At 38.1% G+C, this 27,234-nt stretch overlaps 1 protein-coding gene across 4 annotated transcripts in view; it reads right to left on the reverse strand.

Annotated features, from left to right (window-relative positions):
- The window catches only part of aopep (aminopeptidase O (putative)), a 107,243-nt gene that overhangs the window by 20,326 nt on the left and 59,683 nt on the right, over positions 1–27,234 (reverse strand). For all 4 annotated transcript variants that reach the window (XM_015367564.2, XM_015367558.2, XM_015367553.2 and 1 more), the window contains one exon: positions 4,352–4,468. In XM_015367564.2, coding sequence (XP_015223050.2) covers positions 4,352–4,468 — 117 coding nt within the window. The remainder of the gene's footprint in view (positions 1–4,351; positions 4,469–27,234) is intronic.

Consider the following 27,234-nt stretch of genomic DNA (forward strand, 5'->3'; position numbering starts at 1 on the left):
GTAGTTTCAAAGCATAACTTGGGGACAAGTACTTTTGTATACATATTGTTCAAGCACAAATGGTTTATATTGTTTCACAGTAAGAACTTCTTTGCTTCCTTTTATCCACTTACACAAACTGATTACATCTGGTCTACCTTGAGGGCTCTCAGTACAGTCCATGGAGTTCACTCATAAAATATTTTTGCCTTAAGCAGAATAAACTTCTTACTGAAAAGTGAGATTCTATTTGGTACAGTCTGTTCTCGGTCTGTGACTTGCAGGTATCACATTTTGTGTTTTTCATGTCACAAGACCACCAAATCAAAGGCAGCATACACACATTGGTAAGGACTGCGAGCAGCATGAAGATTGTACACACAGCACCCACGCACATTGTCTTACATAAAACTTTGCAGACTGCCTGAGTAAAATCTACAAACCAAACACTAAAATTCAGGCTGAACTTGAACATTTAACAGAAAATAAATGACTACTGAGGTAGGGTGAAAAGGCGATGCTAAAATATTTCCAATAGATATTAATCAACCACAAACCAATATTTATCCAAGTGAGGAAAAAAACAGCACTATCTTTATCTTTAAAAGCATTTTAAATCTTCTGTATGAATATCACTGAAGTTTCAGTTTGGACTCGTTTTTCATACTACTTCATTTATTTTTAGATGGAAGTTTGTATCTTCCCTGGAATTTCCTGTTGAAAACCTTCCTGTCTCTCTTTATAAACAGAAACTCAAATCCACTAAAAAAGAGGAAAAAGGTGCAATCTAGACTCTTAAAAAGCAGAGGAAATAATCAGGGAGCTGTAATAAAAATGCTGCCAGAATGTTACATTTAGACACAGGATGCCCTTGCTAAAAATCTAGGTTTTAAGCCTTTGTGGAATTAAAGATAATTTGCCCAAAACACTTAAGGCTGATACCATCATTAAAAAAGCACCAACATAATCAAAATTGTCCTAAAATATAGTATATTGCAAATATTATAGAAATGATTAATAGTTCATCTTAAGACCTAACATTTTTAGATGACAAAAATACCTTGGAAACAGTGTTTTCTCTATATATTTTTTCTCTTTTTACAAGGAAAGCGTACAACTTTCTAAAAAACACTTGTAACCTCAACTTCCCTTTCATAAATGTTTCTAAGAGCTCGCAAAGTTTTTATCTTCATCATTATTGTTTGCAAGCAAGCTTGTGCATTCTTGCATGCACTCATTTAAAACAATTTGAAAACCTAAATTTGGTATGAATAGGTATGGCAAGAAATCAACAATCATGACATTTATAGCCTTCCCTAAATTACAACTGATGATTAATAATAATAATAATTGCTTACATTTATATAGCGCTTTTCTGGACACTCCACTCAAAGCGCTTTACAGGCAATGGGGACTCCCCTCCACCACCACCAATGTGCAGCCCCACCTGGATGATGCGACGGCAGCCATAGTGCACCAGAACACTCACCACACATCAGCTATCAGTGGATAGGAGAGCAGAGTAATTAAGCCAATTTATAGAGGGGGATTGTTAAAGGCCGATGGGAAATTTGGCCAGGACGCCGGGGTACACCCCTACTCTTTTCGAGAAACACCCTGGGATTTTTAATGACCACAGAGAGTCAGGACCTCGGTTTTACATCTCATCCGAAGGACAGCGCCTGTTTAACAGTACAGTGTACCCGTCACTACACTGGGGCATTAGGACCCACATGAGCCGCAGGGTTAGCGCCCCCTGCTGGCCCCACTAACGCCTCTTCCAGCAGCAACCTTAGTTTTTCCCAGGAGGTCTCCCATCCAGGTACTGACCAGGCTCACACCTGCTGAGCTTCAGTGGGCTGCCAGTTGTGAGTTGCAGGGTGAATATTTTTCTTCCAGCAGCCATATCACCCTGCAAATATTTTACTTTTTGATTAGAAATATTTTACTTTTTGACAAAGTATTTTGGCATATCTATCAAGCATTGGTATGTTCACAAAATCTGTTGTCATATTTCTACATATCATATCTTGCTACGGGTAGGAAATATTGACAATGCTGCAAAAACACTACATTAATGTGGGAGGCATGTACTCCTGTGAGGCTCTTCCATTCGGCACACAGGAATGATGGCAATAATCAAAGCAGTACAGGAAGGCAAAAAACGTGCTCTAAATTTGGAACTGAATTATTAAGACAATCACATCCAACTACAGCAGGATCTCCAACCCTGCTCCTGGAGATCCCTAATACAAGATCTTGTATGTCATCATTGGAATCATCAATTTCTAAGACAATGCCACTGTGATTAAATTTAAGCACTATTCAGGCCTCAAGGACCAGAGTTGCCTTAATTGAACAGATTCATCAATAGCTTATAGGTCTTGTCAGTCTTTAACACGCTATAAGACTAACGGGCACAGTGAAGCACAGTGGGTAACCGTTTGAACATGTGGGTTCGATTAGCTGGTGCAGACACTGCTGTTGTATCTTGAACAAGGTACTGTAACCCGATTTTTTCAGTCCAACCAGCTGTATGAATGGGACCAGCACTGTGCCCATCTGGGAGGAGTCACATGCTGTTTGTTTGCTTAACACCACGGAAGCCAGGAGACGCTCTGGACCAATGGACCAAGGGAGACCTCTGACCACCAGCAATTATTGGAACAACTTTATATGGGAGTATGTTGCTCTGATTGCCTTGGCACTCATTTTGGAAGTTGCCTTGTCTTTCAGCTCTGGTTGTGTTCTCATACATAATAAATCCAACATTGAAGGGTCTGCGGTGGAGATGGTGAATAACTTCAAATTCCTAGGTGTTCACATATCTTAGGACCTTACATGGACACTGAACACCTCCAGTCTCATCAAGAAGGCACAACAGTGGATGTACTTCCTGAGAAGGCTGAAGAAAATACAACTACATCCACAGATCCTCACCAACTTCTACAGATGTACGGTGGAGAGCATACTGACCAGCTGCATCACAGTCTGGTACGGCAACTGCACCGCATCCGACCGTAAGGCACTACAGCGGGTGGTCAAAACTGCCCAACACATCATCGGCAGTGCCTTACCATCCATCCAGGAAATATACAACACCAGGAGTCTGAAAAAAGCCACCAAAATTATGTCTGACCCCACTAACCCCAGTCATAACTTGTTTGTTCCCCTACCATCTGGCAGAAGGTTCTGGTCACTCCAGTCGCACACAACTAGACTCCAAAATAGCTTCTTCCCCAGAGCTGTCAAGCTGGTGACGCCCCCACTCCCTCCCACCATATTATGATCTCCCCTAATGTCTTCCTGTACCCACAATGACTGTACTCCTACACCACTACACACACATGTAAGCCGAAATTGTACTGTCCCCTCTATAGCCCAGTAAAACTGTACCGGTCGTAATATTTAATATTTATTAATTTACCATACTATTTCTAACCATACCATTTTTGCACTTTTCCAAGAATTACCTTGCACTGTTTTTGTCCAGTTATATTTTCTCTGTTTGCGGAATTTTGCACAGTTTTGATTACTTGATTACATGTTATTTATGTTATGTTATTACACGTTACTGTTATTGCTATTGTGTTACTGTCTATTGTCTTATCTTCTGTCCTATTTATATACTGCACCTGAGTGACTAATGAGAAACACTTTTCATTATACTATGCACCTGTGTAAGTGAATTGAATTGAATATGTGACACAAAACTATAATAAGAGGAGTTAATGCTTATCATAAACATACTAATGATTATGTTAGATGAGACTTCATTGAGAAGCCCAACACAGACAGTGATCTTGTTACTTTGACGATTCTCATTCTTCATATGCCCCGACATCTGCCTTCTGCTGACCCTCCACTCAAATAGTTTGTACCCTGAACTTCTTTCTGAATGTTAAACCCAGATATAGCTTTATACTGCAGGTTTCCTACAGATTTGTGTTCAAACATACTCAAAGCAAATATACCATATACTGAGGCATTAAATATGCCAGCAATGTGTACTGGAGCACAGACTGCATTTTTAATGCCTCTCACTATATAGGAGGCCAAACAAAGTATCCTTGCATATGAAAAACCAGACTTTCCGAACTTGAGGTCAACAATGAAAAACAATGTATTTCCAGGGAGGTACAGCACATCATCATCAAGTGGGAAGGCTATCTCAGACTTTGTAGATGATTACCCACTACATTTTTCTTGCACCAGCATTGTACTGGACATTTTTTTTCTTTTCCTCTGTCACTCAAGAGGTTTCCTGAAATTGCATATCCTTCCCTCGTTTTTTTTTCAAAGGTAAATTTGAAATTCCTTTTCCGGCAGTTCCACACAATGCCAGGCTTGACAGTTTGGGCTGTGAAGTTACCTCAGCATCCTGTGCCCGGAGGCTGTAGGTCCTGTCCAGACTCCGCAGTGTCGTCACGCTGAGCCCCGGCTCCTCCAACAGCACCTCCAACAGCAGCACCAGCTGCTCGGGCAGGATCTGAGGACACAGAAGACACAGGGGTGTCATCACAGCCCAATCCACATAGAAACCCCACGTGCGGGCTCCAAAGGTTAATTACAGACCGGTGGGCAGTGCATTTCTAAATTTCTAACATATCCAATATACAGTATAGGAACAAGCAGAGATAATTCCATGATGAAAATAGAAAGAAAAGGCTTGTTTTAGCTTTGGAGTCGTGAGACCTAGAAAAACACTACAGCTCCCCATTCTAACCCTCGAAATAATATACAGTGCATACAGTACACAAAGACAGAAACACAAACATCCCATCTTTTGATACAATACAAATAATTAGATGTATATAAAATTGAGCATATACTGTATATAGTATATTAGTTACATTACATACTATTTTTAAACTCTTATGATAAAATAATTTCAAGTTTTAGAAGAAACCCAAACATCTTTGCCACTGCATTCATTGTACATTCTTGAGCATAAAGGTATCTCGCAATGTTGTCAGTTAAACAGCAGCTCTCCACTGTACAGTATGTTGATAAATGCAACCATCCATGTCAGGTGAAGCTGTTTTTCCTAAAGCTGAGAAGAGAATAAAGTACAAGTCGGTACTATGTCAGTATTTTGGTGATTGACAGAGTTCATTCAATCAGTTGAGGTTATATTCAGAAAGTAAGATACGAATGGCCCGATAGCATTTTTTAATTAGAGCTATCTCAAGGGATGGACAGAAATAGACCTGAGATATCAACTGTGTATGCTGTGTAACTATTTGAGAAATGTATTTTTTGAAAAAACATTAGCAGCACAGCAGTGAGAAAATGATGCTCTGGGATATGATGCATTGGCATCACATTAGGCTGCTTTTACTAATAAAGTAACTTGGATAAGTACAGAATATTGCACTTCCAGATATGAATGCATATTCATCATGGCTATTTGCAGCCTCTGTGATTCATTGTCCTACAATTCTCTCAGTTTGATGGGCCAAAAGTAATGGGGCACCTTCATTTTTCTGATGTTAAGATCACTTCAATTTTGATGAAAGTCTCTGTATAGACATCACATCTTGACATCAGTTTATTCATGTACTGTAAATATTCTCCATCAATGAAACCATACCCTTTCCATTTCCATTTAAAAAATGACTGTTAAATGCTTTGAAAAAGTAGAAATAAATCTGCATCAAATAGCAGGAAATCTTGCACCAAATCTTGCAGCAACAAAAGTTTTTGTTTTGAATTTTTCTTTTAAAGTGTGGGACAATGCTTTTCATTTCTCATAATCAGACAGATTATGGCCTGAGAAAGAAGAGGGAAATTTGTATATTTTGTAGAATCTTGCTAGTAAGAAAGTGGTGAAAGACGCTTACAATTAAGTTGACATACTGTACCATGCCTTTGGATAAGATAAAATCTAATGTACAATACCCTTTCCCTTTAAGAGACATCTTACAGATTCTAAAGAAGAAAAGAATCACATTTGTGTTCCAGTTAGCACCAGGAGCGCATCCTGCATCCCTTCAGAGTGCCCCTTTTCTGTCACATTTCTCTTTTTTCTCATTGGCCAGGTGTTGAGCTGAAATGGGCCATAAATACTGGCCATCATTTCTCTTTCTCTCATAAATAGAAGCTAAAGCCAATGCTGTCTTGTGTGAACTCAGACTCTGTGTTACCTTTTAATCAAGCTCCGACGAGTAACAGCTCTTCTTCGTCTACAGAGGTCCCCTGTCTGGGTCTCAATATCGCATAATTCCCCACTCTATCTTGGCATTAAATACATCCCTTTATGTACTTGCAAGGGACATGTAGTAACCTCCTCTTTCTGGATCAATTAAAAACTCCCATTAAAAATGGAAACTGCCAAATGTTGACAGCAATCAATAGATAAATGGGATATCTAATGTTGTTTTGAAATTATGGTCATTTTTTTTTCTCAGTCTTTAAATGGTTCCACTGTACGAGGGCGCAGCCATAAATTGAAGGGGTCAATGAGCGAGGCAGAAGGTTGATCTTTCTCTGTTTTTCACCATGGAAATCTGCTCAGCCCATTACCCCGCTGTTGTTTTGGGACAGACGTGAAGGATTTTAGTAAGAAGGTTACATACAACATGGGAAAACATTCATTTCTAAACCCAACTGCTTTTCTGTGTTTTTAAAGCAAGGTGGTAACCTGCTTTATATTACCTGGAGGTAATATAGCTTAAAGACTTTAAAAAATAATTTGGACAAAGGTTTCTGCTTAAATGGAATTATTTCAAAAAACTTAATTCCTACTGACACACAATATGCATTTATGGTGTTTCCAAAATGTCTTCATGTTTACACCCACTGAAAACTATAAGGAAATCAACACATTTTCTCTCTTAGTTATTGATTATATATTGATAATTCATTACCTCATTTAGTATAATTTTACAAATGTCTGCCTTGTAAAAAAACATTGGTGCGTATGCCTCTTTTCTTCATAGCCTTTGTGTCAATAGCACAGCTGTCCCAAGTGATATGTGCTTATGTTTTCACCCTTGCAAAGGTGATATATGAAAGCAGCCACACAAGTGAATTTGTATTCCTTGCATTGTATAATGCTGTACCATGGGAAAAGAGATGGAAAGGTACTTTAGGATGGCCAAGAGAAGCAATGACAAGAAAGCTGTAAAGTTTGGTCTCTAAGCATGTGGGGTTCAACCAGCTTCTCACTCAGCTCAAGAGAAAGGAAGCATGCATATTCACCTCATGCCACCTTCAGCAAAAACCCTACAACACTGAGGGACACTTCCACAAAAAAAAACAGCTCCGGCTACTTAAAGGATTAGATGTCACAGAATACACATGAACTCAATTACAGTCATCAGGCAACCCTGAGGCAACATCATGACTCAATGTCACCAGGGTGCCCTACGTTTGCTTTATTGGTTATTTTTATTTCTTAAGAATCCTTGTTCTTTCTCTTTTTTGGTGATCATGAACACACACATACAAGCTAAATCATTTGCTGATGCCTTTGTGAATAAAGCCATTTTGGTGCTGCTAGTATCATAGTGTGAATACATTAAGAGTCAACTTTTATTGTCACTGTACAACCTTACCCTGAACACATTTTGAGATCTATCATCCTCCCAATATTATAAGGATAAGACTGTGGAATACCTTAATACCTGTTGCAAAACAATATTACATACCCACCACATAGCAAGGGTTACTCAAAACTCTTGGCATTACAGTAGTTACAGTGCATCACCAAATCTTAACACCCCTGAGTAGGGTGAATGTCAGCATATTGTTTAGCAAATAAAGTCACTATGTTTGCACTTGCTTCACACACCTAATTGAGAAACTCTCTGCAGTCCATTTGCACCTTCTGTGCTAGTACATGTCATGCTTGAGCTAACAGCAAGCACACTATTTACCAAAACCATATACTTTTCGGTTACATCCATTTTAAAACATTGTGCTTAATTTCCAAATTCCCTTAAGCACATGTATAATCCATCCTCATACCACTGGACTCATTCTAACTAATCTGTACAGGTACCAGAAACCAAACCTATAAACATACTCAATATTGATATATGTACTGTATATATCAATTTAAGTACTACACTGTACCTGAATGTTGTACAGTGGAAAATTCAGACATATTAAAACTTAAAACAATGAGTGCTGTGCTTGCTTTTGCTGGGAATCTCAATAGACTTCTACAGTTTTTCACTGACAGGAGTAGCCCTGTAACCTTTTGCTACCTACAGCGATAATAGATCAAATGCAGAAACAAATGTTGAAACAGGTGTCTTCAATCAATTGCTTCACCAGACCTGTTGAAAAACCAGTTCTTTGTTTCAGATGGCACAATTGGCGTCCATTTCGAGAGAGGTCATAAATGAAAACCATCTCTGAGTTATGGACATGTGCGAGCATAGTGACAGAAAAGGATGTGTTCATGAAAATAATAATGATACAATTTTATTTTTAAGAGCTTTTAAAGAGTCTCACAGCTCTGAAAACACAAGTAAGTGGAAAAGCTGTTCTAAACAGACAAATGCAGCGGGGATTCGTGCTTGTAATCTATTTATCTGTGCATCTCATCTTCTATTCATTTCATTCATGTCTTTATGTAAAACGTTTATGAGGGATGGCAGATTATTTACATTGATTTGGAGTTTTGCTTTAAATGCAATTAAGGGAAACCTATAGGTCAACATATGTGCTTTAGTTACGACCAAACACATGATCTTCCTTCATTTCTAAACAATGGAAACATTCAGAGATTCAGTTACACAGTTTCTTAAGAAAAGGAAAGTAATACACGGCAGGAGAAAAGATCCTTGTTTGCATAGAATCAAATTAACAAGCACCCATACTTGTCACACACCCGCTCCTGAATCACTTTCACAGGGAGATCTCTTGAGGTTGCATGAAAAGGGATACATGACGTCTCTTAAAGATACATGATCCTAATGTTATGATCGGCACCTCACATTGTCTGGAGGAGACTGGATGTTTTGTCCCACCTGCGAAACATCTGTTGAACACATCCACTAAAACATTGTAACTATGAAAGGCTTATAGATGTATTGCATCTGGATTTGAGAGCTTCCTTCCTTGGGCAGTAAAAGCCAAACACTTTTTTTCAGTTGACAAGCCCACAAAGGCTACTCAGCGTGGCCTAGGCTAGGCTTTGTAACCCAATACCAGGGCCTTCATCTGCTTCAGTTATAGACATTCACCTACTTCTCTGGCTACCAACTTTCATCCTGGAGGGCTTCACTCCTGCAGAAATCACTGCACTTCACAGTAAAAATGAATAACTATTAATTAATGAAGTAAATAACGAACTACTAATGAACTACTATTCAGTCACCATTAAATCTGTTCCTCACTCTCTGAAGGTTAACTAATACTATTCTCTTTCCATGGCTCTTCCCAAACTTGGATAAACTGAATTCACCTGTTCTTCTTTCCTCTCTGGACATCTGGACTCTCTACTGCAGTGCTTCTAGCTCTCTGGAGGTCCAAATCCTCTCTCATTGCCACCCCTGAAGCTTTTTTTAAAATAAATACTGATTTTTGGGCGTTTTTTTATTTGTGCTTGAAATTGTGCACTAAATGGACCAGAAACTGCACAATCGCCCCTTTGAAAATGCTCCATTAGGCAACTGCTGCTGTGTGTTGTGTGTATTTACGCCGCTGCCCATAAATTATTAATTACACTTTCCCACACATTAATTAAAAATACAAAGAAAAAATTAGGAACATTACAGAACTATGAAGATATGCAAAAATGCATGAATAAAAGTAAACATGAATATGTAAGAGACATTACAATGTTTTTCTTTTAGCATCAACACTTTGATCAAAATACAAGATGCTGAAATTACACTGTTGACTTAATCATTGTTACCCTAATTGCGCCTTGAATGACAGACATCAGCAGTGGTGTAAAAACAAACATTTGGATATTTGATATTCATACAGTACTTTATGACCATTAATATATACAGTAGATTTTACACTGTCTCAAAAGATGCAATTAAATAACAAAATCAGTTTTTGCTTTAACATATATTCTACTGTAGAAAACAAATCCTTAAAAATACCAATATTTTTTAGTATGAAAATGAATCCAAACATTCATTAAATGTATTCCCTCTGATACAGAGTTAGACCACTACAATGTGAAATGACAGTGAATTCTGGAAAAAGATTCCTGGCCCCATTTAACCATGTATTTATATAGACATACATTAATTTTGTATTTTATGCCTTAAATATAGCTATGCAGCATGTCTCCAGAGCTGGTTCTTATTGCCTCTGGGCAAGTTTTAATTCCTTGACACTGCAGAGAATGACTTATTAGGTCGTATTTATGGTTTCCAGAATGATATGCTCAATCTGTTGAAATTCAGTTCTATGTGGTCATAATGTACATACTGTAATATACAGTATTTATGAGTGCTACAAAAATAACAGCGAGCCCAATCTTTTCCACATAATTGCCCAGACGAAACAAGCTTGTCTTTATCGGCGTACGTATAGAAACAACACCACATTAAAATAACCAAGGCTCACACAGAATTCACATTTACATAAAACCTCCAAACAAGGCCAGCACATGACAGATGTCATCAGCTTTCACTTTGCACAGCTGTCTTTCCAAATCTGCCCCTTTGTGTAAAACTAAGGTAGTGTCAAGTTCCTACACATCAGTGTCTTACATTAGGCATGAATATCGCTCCATTAAAACAAATATTGAGACACAAATACCAATCTTGTCTCATCAACACTTCCATGCTCTTATTTTCTCATAACCAGTATCAATAAACCCTTTTGGCGTATTTTCTAAGGACAAGACGAAACACCAGGAAACTGACATTCTGTGCTCTATAGTTCCACTGCTACTGCTGGGCTGAAGAGAATGACTCTTTTTACTCCAGCTCAGTTGAAAACAGCAGAATTTATCTCTGGTCATTGCTCTATTATGAGAAAACCCAATCTTTGCAACACATTAAAGCAACAAAAAAACATTTTGTTTCATATGTAGGCATACTGACCTTTCAGCGCTGCACATTCTGCTACAAAAATGCACTCAAACATCCTGGATGGTACCGCTTAGTGTGTACCCAGTACAGGGTAAAATCACTCTAAAGAAGTACAGCTGGTATGCTGAGCATCCCGTTTACCAGAGACTGCACTTGAATGAAATCATTCAGAGGCAGCTCTGAGGGGAAAACTGATGCAGCAGCCGATTGACAGTGGCGTGATTTCTATTATTATTCCATTATCACACTGGGATCTGTGCCTAAACGATACACATTTCCTCCCTGATGCCATTTCCTTTTATCCTGGCTGGATGTAAAAGCGGATCAATGGGAGAAATGAGTATGATGTCACTTCAATTTACAGCCTCTGCCTCCATCGCGAACTCACACACCCTCTCCGACTCTCTCGCTCGCCCTCTGCCTCTTCCTTTCTTGCTCGCTTTCTCACACTTGCACATCGGTTGATTCTTCCCAAAAATGGTTAAGAAATGCTAAGTGAGCCTCACCCTACCAGAAATGGGTCCTCTGCTATATTTGTCCACATTACTAAAGCAGGAACTATTTGTGCGCGTAGTCAGAAAGAATCACACAAAAACATGGCCTTTAAATAAAGTAGCTGGCTGAACTTCGACGCAAATAGGTCCAAACAGAATTTGTGTAATTTGACCTTTAAAAATGATACACAGGAGGCATTTAGATGTTGTTCCACAGTGTGAGTTTCTTGAGGACTTCACCAAAAGACATAAATTCCCTTTCATCTGTTCTTTCTACTCTTGCTTGAAGCCAAAACTAGTGCAGAAGAAAGGCATCTGACACTGTGTTCTTGTGTTTAAAAAGTAAGCAAGTGCTCTTACTTAAAGGATTTATAGGGCCATCCTTTCTGTCTGTGTGTGTTGAAAAGGGAAGGAATCCGAAGTCGTAAAGTTGGACTTGCATGGTCAATTTGCCTCTGGAAACTTTGATTGTTTTGGGTTGACAACAAAATCTTTCGCGTTAGAGCATGAACAAGATTTTTTACCAGTCTGGTCATCAATTTTCCAAAGGAAACACTCCTTTACTGTGTATTCCTGTCTTGCAGTTTTGAAATTCCAGTTAATTGGGTCGGTTATTTAACACAGAAAAAATCTATTTTTTTTCAGTGAATTGTATTAGAACTCATAAGTAGGAAGAACAGACCAATTAAAAACAAAAATGAACTGCCATGCTAAAAAGTCTACATGTTGATACATTAACATATGCAATCTCTAAGGCAAACAATGAGAGTGGGATATTTTGTTTTAACTCATGCTATAATGTTAGTATGTGCAGTTTTGTAGATGAAGGAATAGCATGTTTGAATAAAATACATTTTAATATATGTAAAAAAATATTTCATACTTGACTTAAAAAGCTGGATGCTTTAGGACTAAAACACAGTATACAGGATTCTGGTAAATGAAGGAAACAGAAGCACTTACTTCACATTATAACAGTTCTACAGCTAAAAACAACATTGCTCTTGAGGCGCATTATTTAATAATTGCAAGAGAAAACAATATAATCAGCTCAGTGAGACTTCTATTGACTGCAGAATAGTCTCCCCGCTGGCAAACCAGTACAAATTCAAGTAGCCGCACCTAAAAGCTAGGGGTTTGATATTATGCTGTTTAATCACACAGTTCATCAGAGAGGGCAGTCCCACTTTTTTGCGTAGATGTAATTGTCATACAGAACTCTACCTCAATTAAATCCAAACACATTCAGCTATTCCAACTGTATGCTCTACAGTGTAGAAACCCAATGCTGAAAGGCAAGTCTGTCTGGAATTGACCTACAGTACATTCTCCATGCTGCGTTGTACACTCATTTGTGGAGTTGACATGCATATGAAAATTAACTCCACAGTAATGACTTTGTGAAATAGCACGCACATATCACACACATTCCTCAGACTAAAGGAGAAGCAGGGCATCTAGACTGAAAGGCAGCATCGATTGCTTTCTCACGCCAAAGCAGTGCTTAAAATACCACGTAAACCGGAGGCAGAATTGCGCTTGTGTCTCAAGGGATTTGAACACTAAAGATCCTTTGCATTGCCTAAAGTCTTCTTAAGTCTCCAGCATAACTGCTGGGTCAGAGAACAAACGTTTTGCATAAAAAACAAAAAGAACCCGCAAAAATCTTATATCACAGTTCAACAGTTAAAAGCAAATATCTTAGAGCTCAAAACAATGATACTTTTTTCCTGCAAAGCTTAAGTACTGCAAGCTAAAACAATATGGAGAGTCACAGATCATCCAGACTGAAGGAAAGTTTTATTGATTTTTCTGTTGTTGATGTGCCTGTACCATCAAAGATTAAAGACTTATTAAGACTAAAATCTATGCATACTACAAAGATGGTGCTAGAATGAGTGACACGGTAAAATTCATATTCAGTATCAGCAAAAAGCTTGGCACTAAACCAATCTCCCTGTGGCACTTCATTCTTCCTATACTATGAGGCACTGAAACACAATCCCTAGTGACACTCTGGGGATCCTGTTCTTGTCACTGTAGCCTAGTCTGACTATGACTAGCACTTGTCATGAAAAATAAACTGTAAATTCTTGCCTCCGCTGGATCCATTCACATATTGCTGACAGCGATGACACATTTCTCAATGCAAGCTCTGTAAATCCTTGGCAGAACAACAGGGGCAGGGTTCTTGGAACTATTAAGGAATGACTTGGAAAAGAGAAATCGTGGTATTTAAACATGAAGCCTTCGTCTACAGTAATTTAAGACCTGTTCATTTAGAATTGGAAAACTTGATGAAATATTCAAGGCCATCAGCTGTCATCAAGATTATTACAGGTTTAAAATATAATCATAACGATTGTCTCTATTTCCATCCATGATTAGATTCAGCCTCTCCTCAGCAAGCTGGCATGGTTGGTATGATGGCATTGTGATTAGCACCACTCCTCACAGCTCCAGTGTCTGAATCCAGTTTAAGGCTATGTGGAGGCTGGACCTTCTTCTTATGCTCACATGCATTTCTTCCCAACACCCAAAGGCATGCAGAATAGGCTTGATAGGATTACTCTAAATTGGGCCTTTGGCATTGGAGTTCTCAGCGGAGTTCATACTTGGAGTGCTTGCTCCCACTACAACCTGTACCCGTTATGGGATTACAAAGACCCATAAAACACAACACAAGACCAGATGGGCTGAATTATGTAAATAATGAGAAAAAAACTAATTCCCTACAGGTCCTGATGAACAAATTACAACTATAATAAGCCTCTTTGACCAACAGAGTAGATTTCTGTATCTAAGTTCTGGTTTCCTAAAAAGTGGGGTGTTTCAAGACTGGAATGTGGTCCATCAGGAAGACTTCAGACTTAAAACAAAAGGGCCTGAGATCCTTTGTCTCTGCAAGATACTTCCCAAAGTAAACCCACGTCTACAATGCAACTTCATCAAGGGCTGAGATTGCTGAAATGAGAAGAACATGGCTCGATGGTTTTGTTATTCATCCATTATGTGACAGACTGCCAGTTAGTGGTGTCACACTCTTGTGAGAAGTCCTGCACTGGTGGAGGGATCAACTTCCCTCCCACTGTCCCCCTGGGTTGTGTATTCTGCTTAAAAGTTATCACCACTGATGTCACCGGAGGTTACTGGCTGTCCACTCAACATTATCATTCTGAAGGTAAGAGCAGTATTTTGAGCACTTCAGCGCTTTCTTTCAGTGCTCCAGAACCACAATGGGCCCATACAGATGCACAACGTACTGGCGATGCCTTATGTTCATCATGAAGGGGGCCGGAGAACTGGGGGATCTCCTGCGCAGGGGATTTGCAGTAACCTTGAAGGTCCGTCTCCAATTTCAGGTGGCGGATGTACTGCATCTGGACTTGAGTTGGGAGGGACAAACACAGATCTCTTTGCATCGCTGGGGTCCCACTCATTGTTCATTTTTTTTTCAACCAAATGGCACAACATCAAGACGGCCCAATGGGTGTTGACGCCCTGACACACAATGCAAGACTGGCAATAAGTAGCCCTCCTTTTAGTCTTACTAGAAGCGGGTCAGCATAGAGCAGATGACTCAGCCCCCTTTGCCAGAGAAACTTCGGTTCACGGAACTGCAGTGTGTTCCGAATGACTGAACTTGGCAGACCCTGCTTCAAGCAGACCCAGTGTCACAGCCTCAGGGCACAACTGAGAACCCGCAGAGTGGAAACTATGAGTCTGGCTCCTGAACTGAAGCATTTGCCAGCATTAAGTTTCTTTGAGCCTTTAGTGTCATTCATGTCTACAGCATTTGTAATTCACACCCTCCAGCATGAAAGGCATGTGTTAATAAATGGAATTTGTTTTTAAAGATAATTCAATGAACACGGTATAAAACAGGTCTCCTTTCTTCAAAGTGACACCATACTTTAAACAAAAGATCACCAGGTGAACGAACATACTGTACCAAACGCAATGTATAGTTTGCCATACAAAAACAAATTGATTTAATCCAGGGGTCCTTTCTTTAAACTGCAAGGAATGTATCCAAACACAACAGATGGGTGGATTACAACCAGTTGCTTTAACAGTTGTTAATACAGAAGAATCACAAATATGCAATGTCAAAAAACTCTAGACAGAGATAACTGTACTGTTTGGAGAAATTAATTCAATTCAGTATAGAGAAGCTGGAGAAATGAATGATATGGGTCATTCTTTTTCTTCTGATCCATAGATTCATTAATCACTGTACTGTAAATGTCTCTTTTGTATAAAATACAACAGACTGATGTAAGTGAGATGGTAGCCTAAGTAGTAAACCTATACATCAGGGTAAGGTTTGCTTGATATATCATCCTAGGGGAATTGCAACTTAAATACATGGGCTTTTCTGAACACACAGGCAGTTTCTTCCAATTACTGAGCAATTGTTACAGTAGAGTAACACGATTTATCAGATACAAACCTTTACTTACCATACATACAGTATGGTACTGTATGTAAACTACTATTCTAGTAGTTCTGCTAGAAAAAGTAGAATAAATTTGAATGAATAAAGGTGTTCAAGGCTGCAAAGTTATTATTCATTGAAGGGTTATCAGAGGGAAGAGAAACCAGCGTACTGTATTTAATATGCAAGTATCCTAAGCTGACTGATCAAGTTACTTACACCCTCTGTAGTTATACAGCCTTCCTAGTGAAAGAAGGACATGTTGAACTGCCATCAGACTTAGAAACATTTCTCATTGATGTCTGCAGTATATAATAAAAGAAAATGTTATACTCCTAAAGAAAAAGCATCTACTCAGGGATGCTTTTAGTGTAGTAAGTGCTGTACGTTAAGAATGTACAGTATAGATATTAATATAAGAAGGTGTTCACACCTGAAGAAGGCTCCATGGCCGAAACGTTTTCTTTTTTTCAGCATGGAATAAACCTATTACTTGTTCATATTAATTTATATATACCCATAAATACAGTATATAACATTTACACAATTTATATTTTTAAGTGTTGTTCTGAGAGATGTGCTTGAGAAAAGTAACTGCGCAGAGCTAGAAGTCAAAAGCATGGTTATTTGAACATTAGGCAATGAAAATACCAACCCGTCTAAAATGGCCTATCAGTAGAGAATCTAAAAGCTTGTAAACGCCCTTGTGAGGCCCTGTATCCTGCAATTGTTCATTAATTTCTATGGAAATGTTATCAGATATTAAATATAACTGCCTGAAAGTATGATTAATTTTTAACAATAACAATGATATAGTATTTTTATTGCACCCTCAACTTTAATGTAATGATCTGATTTTCTTGCTTCATGCAAGATAATTTTGGCACACAATCTGGATTTCATTTATTGCTCAAAATGCCACAGCATTAAAATAGCACTGAAGGACAATGCATCATGGTCCATATTTTTTTCTGTGGGAAAACATTTTAATCAAGTTCTAACCAGAAACGCAAAAATATAGAAGCGTTATACAACAATTAAATGACATTACATGTATCGTACAATAACCGAATACAATAATAGCAGTGCTATACTACTGTTGCTACTATACCACACTGTACGACACTGCCATCTATTACATTTCAAAAATAAAATCCTTTGCTGGACAGGTGGTATGTGGATTTTTTAAGGGAAATAACAAAAAACCCATCCAATACTTAAAAATAGATGCATCACACATCAGATGCATTTTTGAATTATAATAGATGTTTTGAAAAACATGGATAAGGTTTGTTTCTGTATATTACCATTTACTTCCTCATGTGAAAGACGAATTTGATCTACTTAACTTTCAACTAAGGCTGTCTACCCTCAATGTTTGTGTTAATTGGGTTTCACCCAGAGGTCCACATGTACAGTAATGTTCACAGTTCCCATCCTGATAATGGTGCTAATAATCATATGAAATATAAAAATACATACTCTAGCTTTGTTAGGATGTACGGAGGTATAGGGAATGAAGATTTATCACTTTGCTATTTTTGTTAAAAAACTGACAAGAATAACAAAACTGCCATCTTTATTAATATGACTGAATGCTTCTTTGAACTGTTTAGAAAACAAGTCTCAAGCTGATTGGTCTTGCATTTGCCACATACATAACCTGAGTGCTAAAAAGTGATATGATTTTAAGAAAGCAGCACTGAAAATAATTTGCTTAGGGGATTGAAAGCCAAAGGTAATTGTTTACTTTAATTCCTTTTTTAATTCCTAATTAATTCCTTCAAGACACAAATCTAGCTTTCAACTTCTGAATGTCCTGCCTATTATTACCAAGCAGGGATTAATTGCCATATATTTATTCACTTTTTATTCAGTATAATTATTTTGGTCTTTGAAAAACATTATTAGTGTAGATTTAATTATAGAGTACAAACTTGCAAATTGCAGACCGAAGCAAAATAAATCATTCAATAAAGCATTTATAAATTTCTGTACTGCAAACCAGGCTAACTTTATGCACTCCATTGCCTTCTATTTTCTGTCTCCGACGTTAAACTATTATATTATTATTTAAATACAATAGAGTTATGTTACGACACATTTCTTGAACACGTCTAGAGATCTCCCTATTGGGCTGGCAACATGGAGATTTTTGATAACCTTGCATTTATACATTAGTCCTCCAGTTGTTTTGGAGTCTTCTCATTTCTGAGCAATTGAATGTCCGGCATGTGAATATCCTCACAACAATTAGTCTTCCTTTGGGATAGATTTTGAAATTAGATGACTCATAGAAATGTTTCGAGTATAAAAAAAACATTCTCAGGAACAAATGGGATATATTGCTTTTAGTGGCAAAGGAAACACATGACAGGTTTAATTTTGATCTATTTTTTTTAGCTGTTGTTATGGGCTCTAAAACCACAATCCATTTTTATTGAAGTCATGATTCTGATATCTTACTTGGGACAATGCCTGAGAGCTTCACTGAATGTTTACGAGAAGCCTGTACTACTGGGAAATTCAACGGGCTGACACCTGAGTACTGATCACTCTACATCTTTCTCAGTTCCACAAATATTGACATTAAGATGAGTCACTTTTTTTAAACTTTCACCTGACAGTGGGTCTTAGGAGAAGATATGACTGGGATTTTCCCCTGATTTTCTGACAGCCACTTTGTCTGTTCTACTGAATTTTACAGCTTGAAACAGATCAATATGTTTGAATATTCACAGAGCCATTGATCAATAAGTTCTTTTGCCAAAACTATTCAATTCCTCTGTTTATAGAACAGACAGGTAAGCTTGTCTCACATTAATGAAAAAAACAAGCACGGTTCTCTTCAAATAGAGCTGTAAGTATCAAAACTTTATGTAAAGAAACCACCCAGATCTTCCACGATTCATTATTATTCAAAACAATACATCAAATTATACTACCATATCCCATTAAAGACAGAAAAGTGTAAGGATTTTTCTGTTAACTATTTATCTCTGCTGGTTAGTCTTTAAATCAGGAGACTCTCTTAACTAGTTTAAGTAAGTTCAAGAAATCAAACTACCATTAATAGAATCATTATTAATGGGAAGAAAATTAACTTGGAAGAATACTAGAAAACGTGCTGCAAAACAAAGGGCGGCAAGACACAGGCAAGACACAGAAGGTAACAGAGCAGGAGTAGTGTCAGTTGAGTACAGCTGATAATAAAACATATAAACACACACATTCTAAACACACAAACACAGACACCCAAAGAACACGCTATCTGGACCAGACAATAGTTTTGTTATTTGCATTTAGGGAGTAGTACAAAAATAGAAAAGTACAGTTCTCAGGACACTATTTCCTGACAATAGTCTTTCTTTCCTTTTTCAAAACCACAGTGGTCCAATTAAATCTTCCCTATGTTATTATTCTGTCTGCAGGACAGAGATACCAATCTCTGTAAGTAAGTTTTAAAGTCAGTTTCCGATTCATTTGGCTAATTATGGTATAATCAAACACAGTTAGCAAAAACAAAGAAAGTCCTAACTATTAAAATCCAGAAATCAAAGGAATGTCAGCTCTTTTGTGACCAAAACAAACTCACACTGTACACAAAGAGGATTTATCAGTGGTGATGCTGTGAGGTGAAAACCTTCATAATCGTGTTGACAAACAACTGCATTTCACCCTGAAGTGTCTTTTTTAAAAGAAAAAAAAACAGATGTGTGACTCTGCAAGGAATCAAACGATATTTATAATTGTGAGCTCCTTAACCACTTTTTCATGAAGTATCACACACCTTCTCTATAAATTATTTACTACAACTCTAAATCGTTTTACATTCCTCATATTTTAAAGTTCAACTTATCAAATAATTTGTTCATTTTGACCTTCAAACATAGTAATATGGAAGAAAGAGACATGTAAAGTGGAAGAAAGAAATGTTAAAGTGATACAGATTTGTAAAAAACATGTCAAAAAGCCCTTTCTAAGAAAATCGAGTGCAGTCACATATATGGACTAATATTTCCAATTGTTTTTACATATTTAAGTTCTTAAACTATTTTTTTTATTTTTTATGCATGAGATGAAAATAAAGATAAGCACCCTGAAAATATATATATATTTTTTTTAAATAATCTTAAGAAAGTAATTTTGAACATTTTTGCATCTGGAGCTTTAAAAGGCCAAAATGCTAGTCAAATTCAAAGCAGTGGTTATAAGGCACATTTCATCAACAAATACCTTCTATTACAGAGAACAGCTGAAAAAACAACTTATAGAAATTCAAAAACAACCTCACAGTTTAATGTGTCACAATGAGCTATAGCTGTCGTGAAGAGATTTTGATTAAAACTAAAAAATAAATAGAAGTCTTTGGCATGGAGGAGGTTTAATTAATTTTCTGTCAGTCATCACCAGAGGAGTTTAATGTAGCCTAAATTAATTTGTTGTGTTGTAGATGAAACAGTTTTTTTTCTTTTAATAAGGCCAGGTATGTACAGGCCTTCTGCAAAGGAAACAAAAGCCTCACTGTGTAAAAACCATTTTTCAGCTAGTATCAAAATTAGCAGCTGTAGGTCAATTCTGACGAAGAAAGGGCTGGTTAGTTTTGGGGATTTCGTAATGGGGCTACAATTTGTAGCTGAACATTTTTCTTAGGAGGAAGCAGCTCTTTCCACAGTTTCAGAATTATTCCCAGTATGCAGAGGCATACTATACTATAATAATCTTAACATTTCAATTATAAAGTGCACATACACATTCCCTCTTCCCCCTTTCCTCAGTCCTCCTTGTAGAGTGGTTGTTTTCATACAGGGAATAATTAACTTACAGTCCTTCACTTGTCTAAAGTTACAGGACCCTAAAGAAGACTCCAGATAAGTTCTAATCAGAGCTGATGTCCCCTTAAATCATAAGCAGTGAAGCCAAGGGCTTGGAAATAAAGCCTAATTATCTAGGTAAAATAACTGTACAATACAAAGCAATAAAAATAAATTCCTACATCTCTCCAAAGCACTGACATTAATATTAATAATCCATGAGCATAAAGATCACAATATTGATTCCCACAAAAATAAAAATGTGAAACTTAGCCTAGTTAATAAAGTAAATAAAGCAACTAAGACATATCCAAGTAAGATAGCTTTCCTTAGAAAAGGAGAAAAAGCAAAAATAGAGGCAACTCCAAAGGCTATTTTTCATTGTTTATAAACAAAATTGTATTGTACTTTTTTGTCCAAAACATAAAAAATAAAAAAGGCAACATTCCTCTTTTCCACATCATCAGCAGTGGTCCTCCCTTCCTGGTTTCAGAAACAGAAAAGCAGACAGTTACAACAGAACAATACAGCAGCAAGGCTTTGACTGCGCCGACAGCAGGCCTCCAGCGCTCAGAATGAACAGTGAAATACGAACCAGAGGTGGACGCGACGTGGAAGTACATTCAAGACCGAGAACGAGAGACACATTACCGAAAGAGCTGTTGGAGTACTGAACATGCAACCCCAGCCATGTTGTTGAATCTGGTTCCCTGGTTTCGTTGAAGAGAGGGCTGAATGGAATCCTTCGGTCAATTAGCTGATCGCTACCATATGAGCAGAATGTCTGCCTCTCATCTATAATCTTTCTCCTGTTCCTCTCATGTTCCCCCTCTCTGGACCGAAGGACCTCAGCTGTGGAGTTCCATATGGATGATATCATAACAGGCCAGGATCCAACATCACAGGGGCAGGGAAGCTGGGGGAGGCTGCCACCACAGTGCCAACTTTTCATCTTCAGTTAACTGGGTCCATGACTGCCAGTGTGAGGGGCCCAGACTGGAGTCACCATCGAGCAAGAGAACCAGGGCAGACCAGGGGAGGTCCCTACTCAGAACAGTAACTATTGGACACCACCACTACCAGAACATGTCTAAAAAGCTGTCCATAGTGCCCCCCCCCCCCAAACAGAGTACGTGCAGGGGATTAGGAAACAGCTTCCAATTAAATTGCCCTAAAGGACCATTAACACTTTGTGAAGTCAGTGCAAGTAGATTTTTTGTCAATTGTTTTGTCAAAGTTTCTGAAGACTAAATCTCACTTATTATCCCAGGAAATACCTGCAGTATAAAGATATCTAGTCCAGCCAGAAACCTCCGCGATGTTTATTCTTCAGGCCAAGTACAGTATTTCATGCATTAGTTGTGCGGACAGCAAGAGATGGAAATACAGAAAAGTACTAGAAAGAGAAGCAAGGACACTCATACTGAATCTGCAAGACCTGGAACAAGCAAACAACCTCATTAACAACCATTTGTCATGGAAAGGAGAAGGAGAATTACCCATAAATTTGTGATTATGGAAAAGAGAAGATAGGGCAAGTCTTCTATGCTTCTCGTTAATTACACAGGTCAGACAACCTTTAATACAGCCTGGATGAAAGTGGTGAAATAATTTGGTCTTATTAGCCTGTAACTGGCATAAAAGCACCTTCATGTAGCTGGTATATACAGTAGCAATCGGTGAGATAGCATGTTATCTCACGACAAAGAGTCGTGATCTTTATCTAAAAAGGAGGACTGTGGCCAAAAAGTTCAAATTAAGCAGGCATGACATCATTGCTGGGGAATTTACAATTTGTCATGTCTTGTATACACAAAGGACACAGGGAGTTCCAGAATACCTGCCTCTGCAGGAGAAAGAATAGTTAAGCCAAGACATTGGAGAAAGGTTGTGCACCTAGCATGATCAAATTACTTGTCTGAAGCCTAAATTTTAAAACTAATTTATTTACATGGCACCTGACAGCACAGTAAACCCTCAGTTTAAGGGACTAATAGGTGGAAAGGGCTGTTCCCTTGAATCAAGAATGACGTTTTGCCACCATAAAAACACACTACTATGAGAGACAAAAACATACTGTATATACATATTATATGTATGTTTTCTATATCTCTTTACCTATTTTTTAACAACTGCAACCACCAATGAAATTCAATGAAAATTTTTCCTGTGCCTTTTTATATCATAAATATACAGGTTTTATATTTCATGTGACATAAAAATACGATATAAAAGTCCCTAAAGGATATGAAACGCAAACACCCATCGTAAGCAACTGACATACCCCTATGGGGCAGGTCACTGATATTCCTGAATTTTAAAATTCAAATAATTTCTCTGGAGCACACTCAACAGCTTGCCTTTTCTTGAGATCGCGGCTTAGGAAGTCAAGTGAATTAAATTCACAGCTTAGACTTCCTGCCAAAGATGCATAAAGCTAGACGGAATTGTTTTAATGGCTGTCGATCCGCCATCTCCAAGCAGCAATGAATGTTTTTGAGGTATTCCTGCTGTGAGATTGGCAGAGAGGGTATTACAGTAAACCCCTGATTTAACGGACTTCCGATTTAATGGACGAGATCTGCAAAAAGAGAATTTTGACTCTGAAATCAGAAATTTCTTGCAATAAAAGGAAATGCACCAATAATAAAACGAGGCATAACAAATGCAACAGAATCTGAGGTTCACTAATTTATCACTGTAAAGCTCATTCAATTGCACAAGGGAGAACATTGTTGATCACTTAAAATCAAATGATCTTCAAACTGCTTCTGAAACATTACAATTTGCTGTAGTCTGGTATTAAAATATTAGTGGCGGGGACATATGGATTTATCGGTTAAAATAGTCAATTCTGAAGCATGATCTGGATTACATCTAGTTAAAAAAAGAAAAAAAAAATTGCTAAGGAGTTAAACATGTGCCATATACTGTACAGTATTTCCCCACACCCAGATGTAAGCTATAATAAACAAAAATGTCACAAACAAAAAAAAAAGTGTCAGTGTAAAAAAAACAATATTTTTGTCATCAAAATCAGTAAGATTTCAATTTTCTGATAGAAACTGAGCGGATGCCTGACCCATGAAGCTGCACGAGTCAATATCTCATATACAGTATAGTAACCCTTCAAAACAGGGGATTCCCATTCGTGGTCAAGGAGGACTGGTGTGTCTGCAGATTTCCTACTGTAGGTCCCGGACCAGCTGGGAGGAGCTACTGGTGGTCCAGTTACGCCAGTAACCAGTCAGTTGAGCTCACTGAGAGCCGAGCTGAAGTGAAAACCCACAGAACCAAGACTCAGCACCCCTCCCGACCACATTCAACACAACTGGTTAATCACTTCAGATCTGGTGAACTTTTCTGCCTCCTGTCTGCAGGCATGGAGGACCATGAGTGCACTGGGAAGGACTGGACCCCAGCCTCCCTCAGGGATCTCCTCGCATCTGCATAGCTGCATCTCTGCTGGGTGGTGGCTGGCCCCTAGCTTGTAGAGGCGCAGCATGGGCTCTTCTGTCAGGAAGCTCAAAAGCTAATAAAAATCAGTTGTGGGAGAACATGTTTAACATACACTACTGTCTCCTTTGTTGGTTTGGCAACATCACTACTGATAATTCTAAGTGGTTGGGAAAATTAGTGGGAATAAGCAGGAAAATCATTGGGGTATATCAAATAAACCTAAATGACCCCTACAAACAGAGGGTTCTAAAGAAGGCTGAATGCCTTATGGAGTGTATGGAGTCTCATCCCCTCCTCTGTGAATTCACACTCCACGCCTCTGTTTCCCCAGGTGCAATGGTAACAGGCTCAGGAAATCTTTCATTCCCTCCGATATCTCACTCGAAAAGAACGTCAAATGATTCTCCTATCTCCTGTAACCCTGTTGTACCATCTTCCTTGTTGGTGATGTTTGTCTGTTTCTGTTGCACTGTTGTGCAAATTCCAACAAAGTAACAGGAGCTCCAGTCTCGGGGGCACCATTCCGGCACGTTGGTCACGTCATTCCCACAAAGGTTTTTATTTCCCAAAAATAAAAGATAGCCCAGAATCCAAAGAAGCCTCCATGAAAATATGGATGACAAGCACTCTGCTACATGACCAAACAAGTAAAAACTTCAATCACCAAATAATTCAAAACCCAGCCACCAGCAAAGAAGAAAGCCACCACTAAACACACCAGACAGCTTAACCACATTAGCTGTAGACCCACATTTTCCAGTGGGTTGCAATTTCTGAGTACTTTAAGCACTCAGAAATAGATCCCAAATACACTCCTTTCCTCGCTAATACAAAATTGCTCATCTCATTATACAGAGGAAAGCTCTGGGCCCTTTGTAAGTCTCATTCCTGACACATTTTTCAAAACTAGTTGACTGTTTTAGTTCTTTGATGATATATGTATACAGTCTCTTTTAGATCCATCTTCTATGGCACATTTTCTCTGAACTACAGTACTTTCCCCAGAAAGATTATGGTGTCACAGCAGACAGTCAGAAAATGAAGATTCATAAATGTTAAAGTTGCATTATTCCCCCAACTCAGATCATACAATATGTTACAGTGTATATAAAAGAATTGAAAAACAAATGACATTTTAAAACTAATTCATATAATTTTAATTATACAATTAATACAAGTTTAAAACAAAAAAGTTATTACTATACAGCAATAACATTTATTAAAATTTGGTAGTAATAGTAATAAAAGTTAGTTATTAATAACAATAACATGATAATATAATGCTATATTACCGGAAAGCAAGTAATATGCAAATACATATAATAATAATAATAATTGCTTACACTTATATAGCGCTTTTCTGGACACTCCACTCAAAGCACTTTTACAGTTAATGGGGACTCCCCTCCACCACCACCTATGTGCAGCATCCACCTGGATGATGAAAAATTCCCTGTTCAGCCTTTCCATTCAAATTTATGACCACAATGTGTAGCTGATTTGCACTGAGTATGTGGAAGAGTTTTACACAATTCTAAAAGAGAATGTAAAATTGTTCATCTTAGAAAAAAAACAGATGGCCCAAACATAATACTCCGGCACGAAGCTGTATCAAAAGCAGCAATGAAACCTCCTAGGAAAGATCATAATATTGATCAAGTTGGAGCAGGGAGCTGCAATATTATGTGTTGGCTGCAGTTTTTGTGTTTCTTTTTTCTACTTTTCAGGGTGGAATTAACATTTATTTTCTTCATTACAGAACAAGGCTGATTTTTAATTTGCAAATTGCCCAAAATTAAATTGGCAAAAAAAAAAGTGAAAAAGAAGAAGATAAAGAACAAGTAACTTTGATGTGGATGATGGAATGAGAAGCAAGTGCGGAATATTTAAAATAAGAGTAAGAAATAAAGTAATAAAGAAATAAAGTGGGCCCCTTGCTCTTCAGCATTTACATGTTCCCACTTGGTCAGCTTTTAAGATCACATGGCCTCAGCTTTCATTTTTACGCTGACGATACTCAAATATACATCCATACCAAACCCGACACTGATGTGGCTGTCTCTATTCTATCTAATTGCATCTCTGACATAAAAATTTGGATGACTCAAAACTTCCTTCATCTTAACTGTGACAAGACTGAAGTCATGCTTATTGGTACCCCCCATCAACTTCGTAAAGCCAGTCCTGTAACCCTGTCTGTAGATGGCTCTGTACTTGAGCTCCAATCAAAATTGAAAAACCTTGGGGTTATATTCGATTCTGGCTTAACATTCGACCCACATGTACAGCATACTGTCAAAACATCTTTTTTTCACCTTAGAAATATCGCAAGACTACGCCCTATGCTATCATTAACTGTGGCTGAAAAGCTGATCAACATATTTGTATTCTCTCGAATTGACTACTGCAATGCTCTGCTCCCTGGGGTATCTAAATCTACTCTGAACAAGCTGCAGTATGTCCAAAATTCAGCAGCCAGAATCCTGACCAGATCTAGTGCAAGTGTTCACATTACTCCTATCCTGGAGTCCTTGCACTGGCTTCCGGTCAAATTCCGCGTAGACTTTAAAATCCTCATGCTCACCTACAAGGCTTTACATGGCTTGGCACCTCAATACCTGTCTGAACTTTTATCGCCCTACTCCCCACCTCGCAACCTCCGCTCTTCAAATTCTGCCCTCCTTACTGTCCCCCAAGCCCGTCTACATTGTATGGGCGACAGGGCCTTCTCCTGCTATGCCCCCAAGCTCTGGAACTCCTTGCCCAAGGATATTAGAGAGTCACCTTCTCTAAACTCCTTCAAATCCAGACTCAAAACCCTCCTTTTCAGAAAAGCCTTTACTTAACTGGTTCCATTCTTCACCCCTCTGCTCTTCTTAATACCATCTTCCACGGTCTCCTCTATTGTTATTGTTGTATTGTTGTAATTATAATTGTGTCCTGTCTTGTGAAATTTTCTTATTTATTGTTGTAGTCTTCTTATTTATTGTTATTGTCATCCTGTAAAGCGCTTTGAGAAGCCACCTTTAAAGGCGCTATAT

This window comes from Lepisosteus oculatus, chromosome 3 (genome assembly GCF_040954835.1).
Source record: "Lepisosteus oculatus isolate fLepOcu1 chromosome 3, fLepOcu1.hap2, whole genome shotgun sequence".
Classification (NCBI taxonomy): Eukaryota; Metazoa; Chordata; class Actinopteri; order Semionotiformes; family Lepisosteidae; genus Lepisosteus; species Lepisosteus oculatus.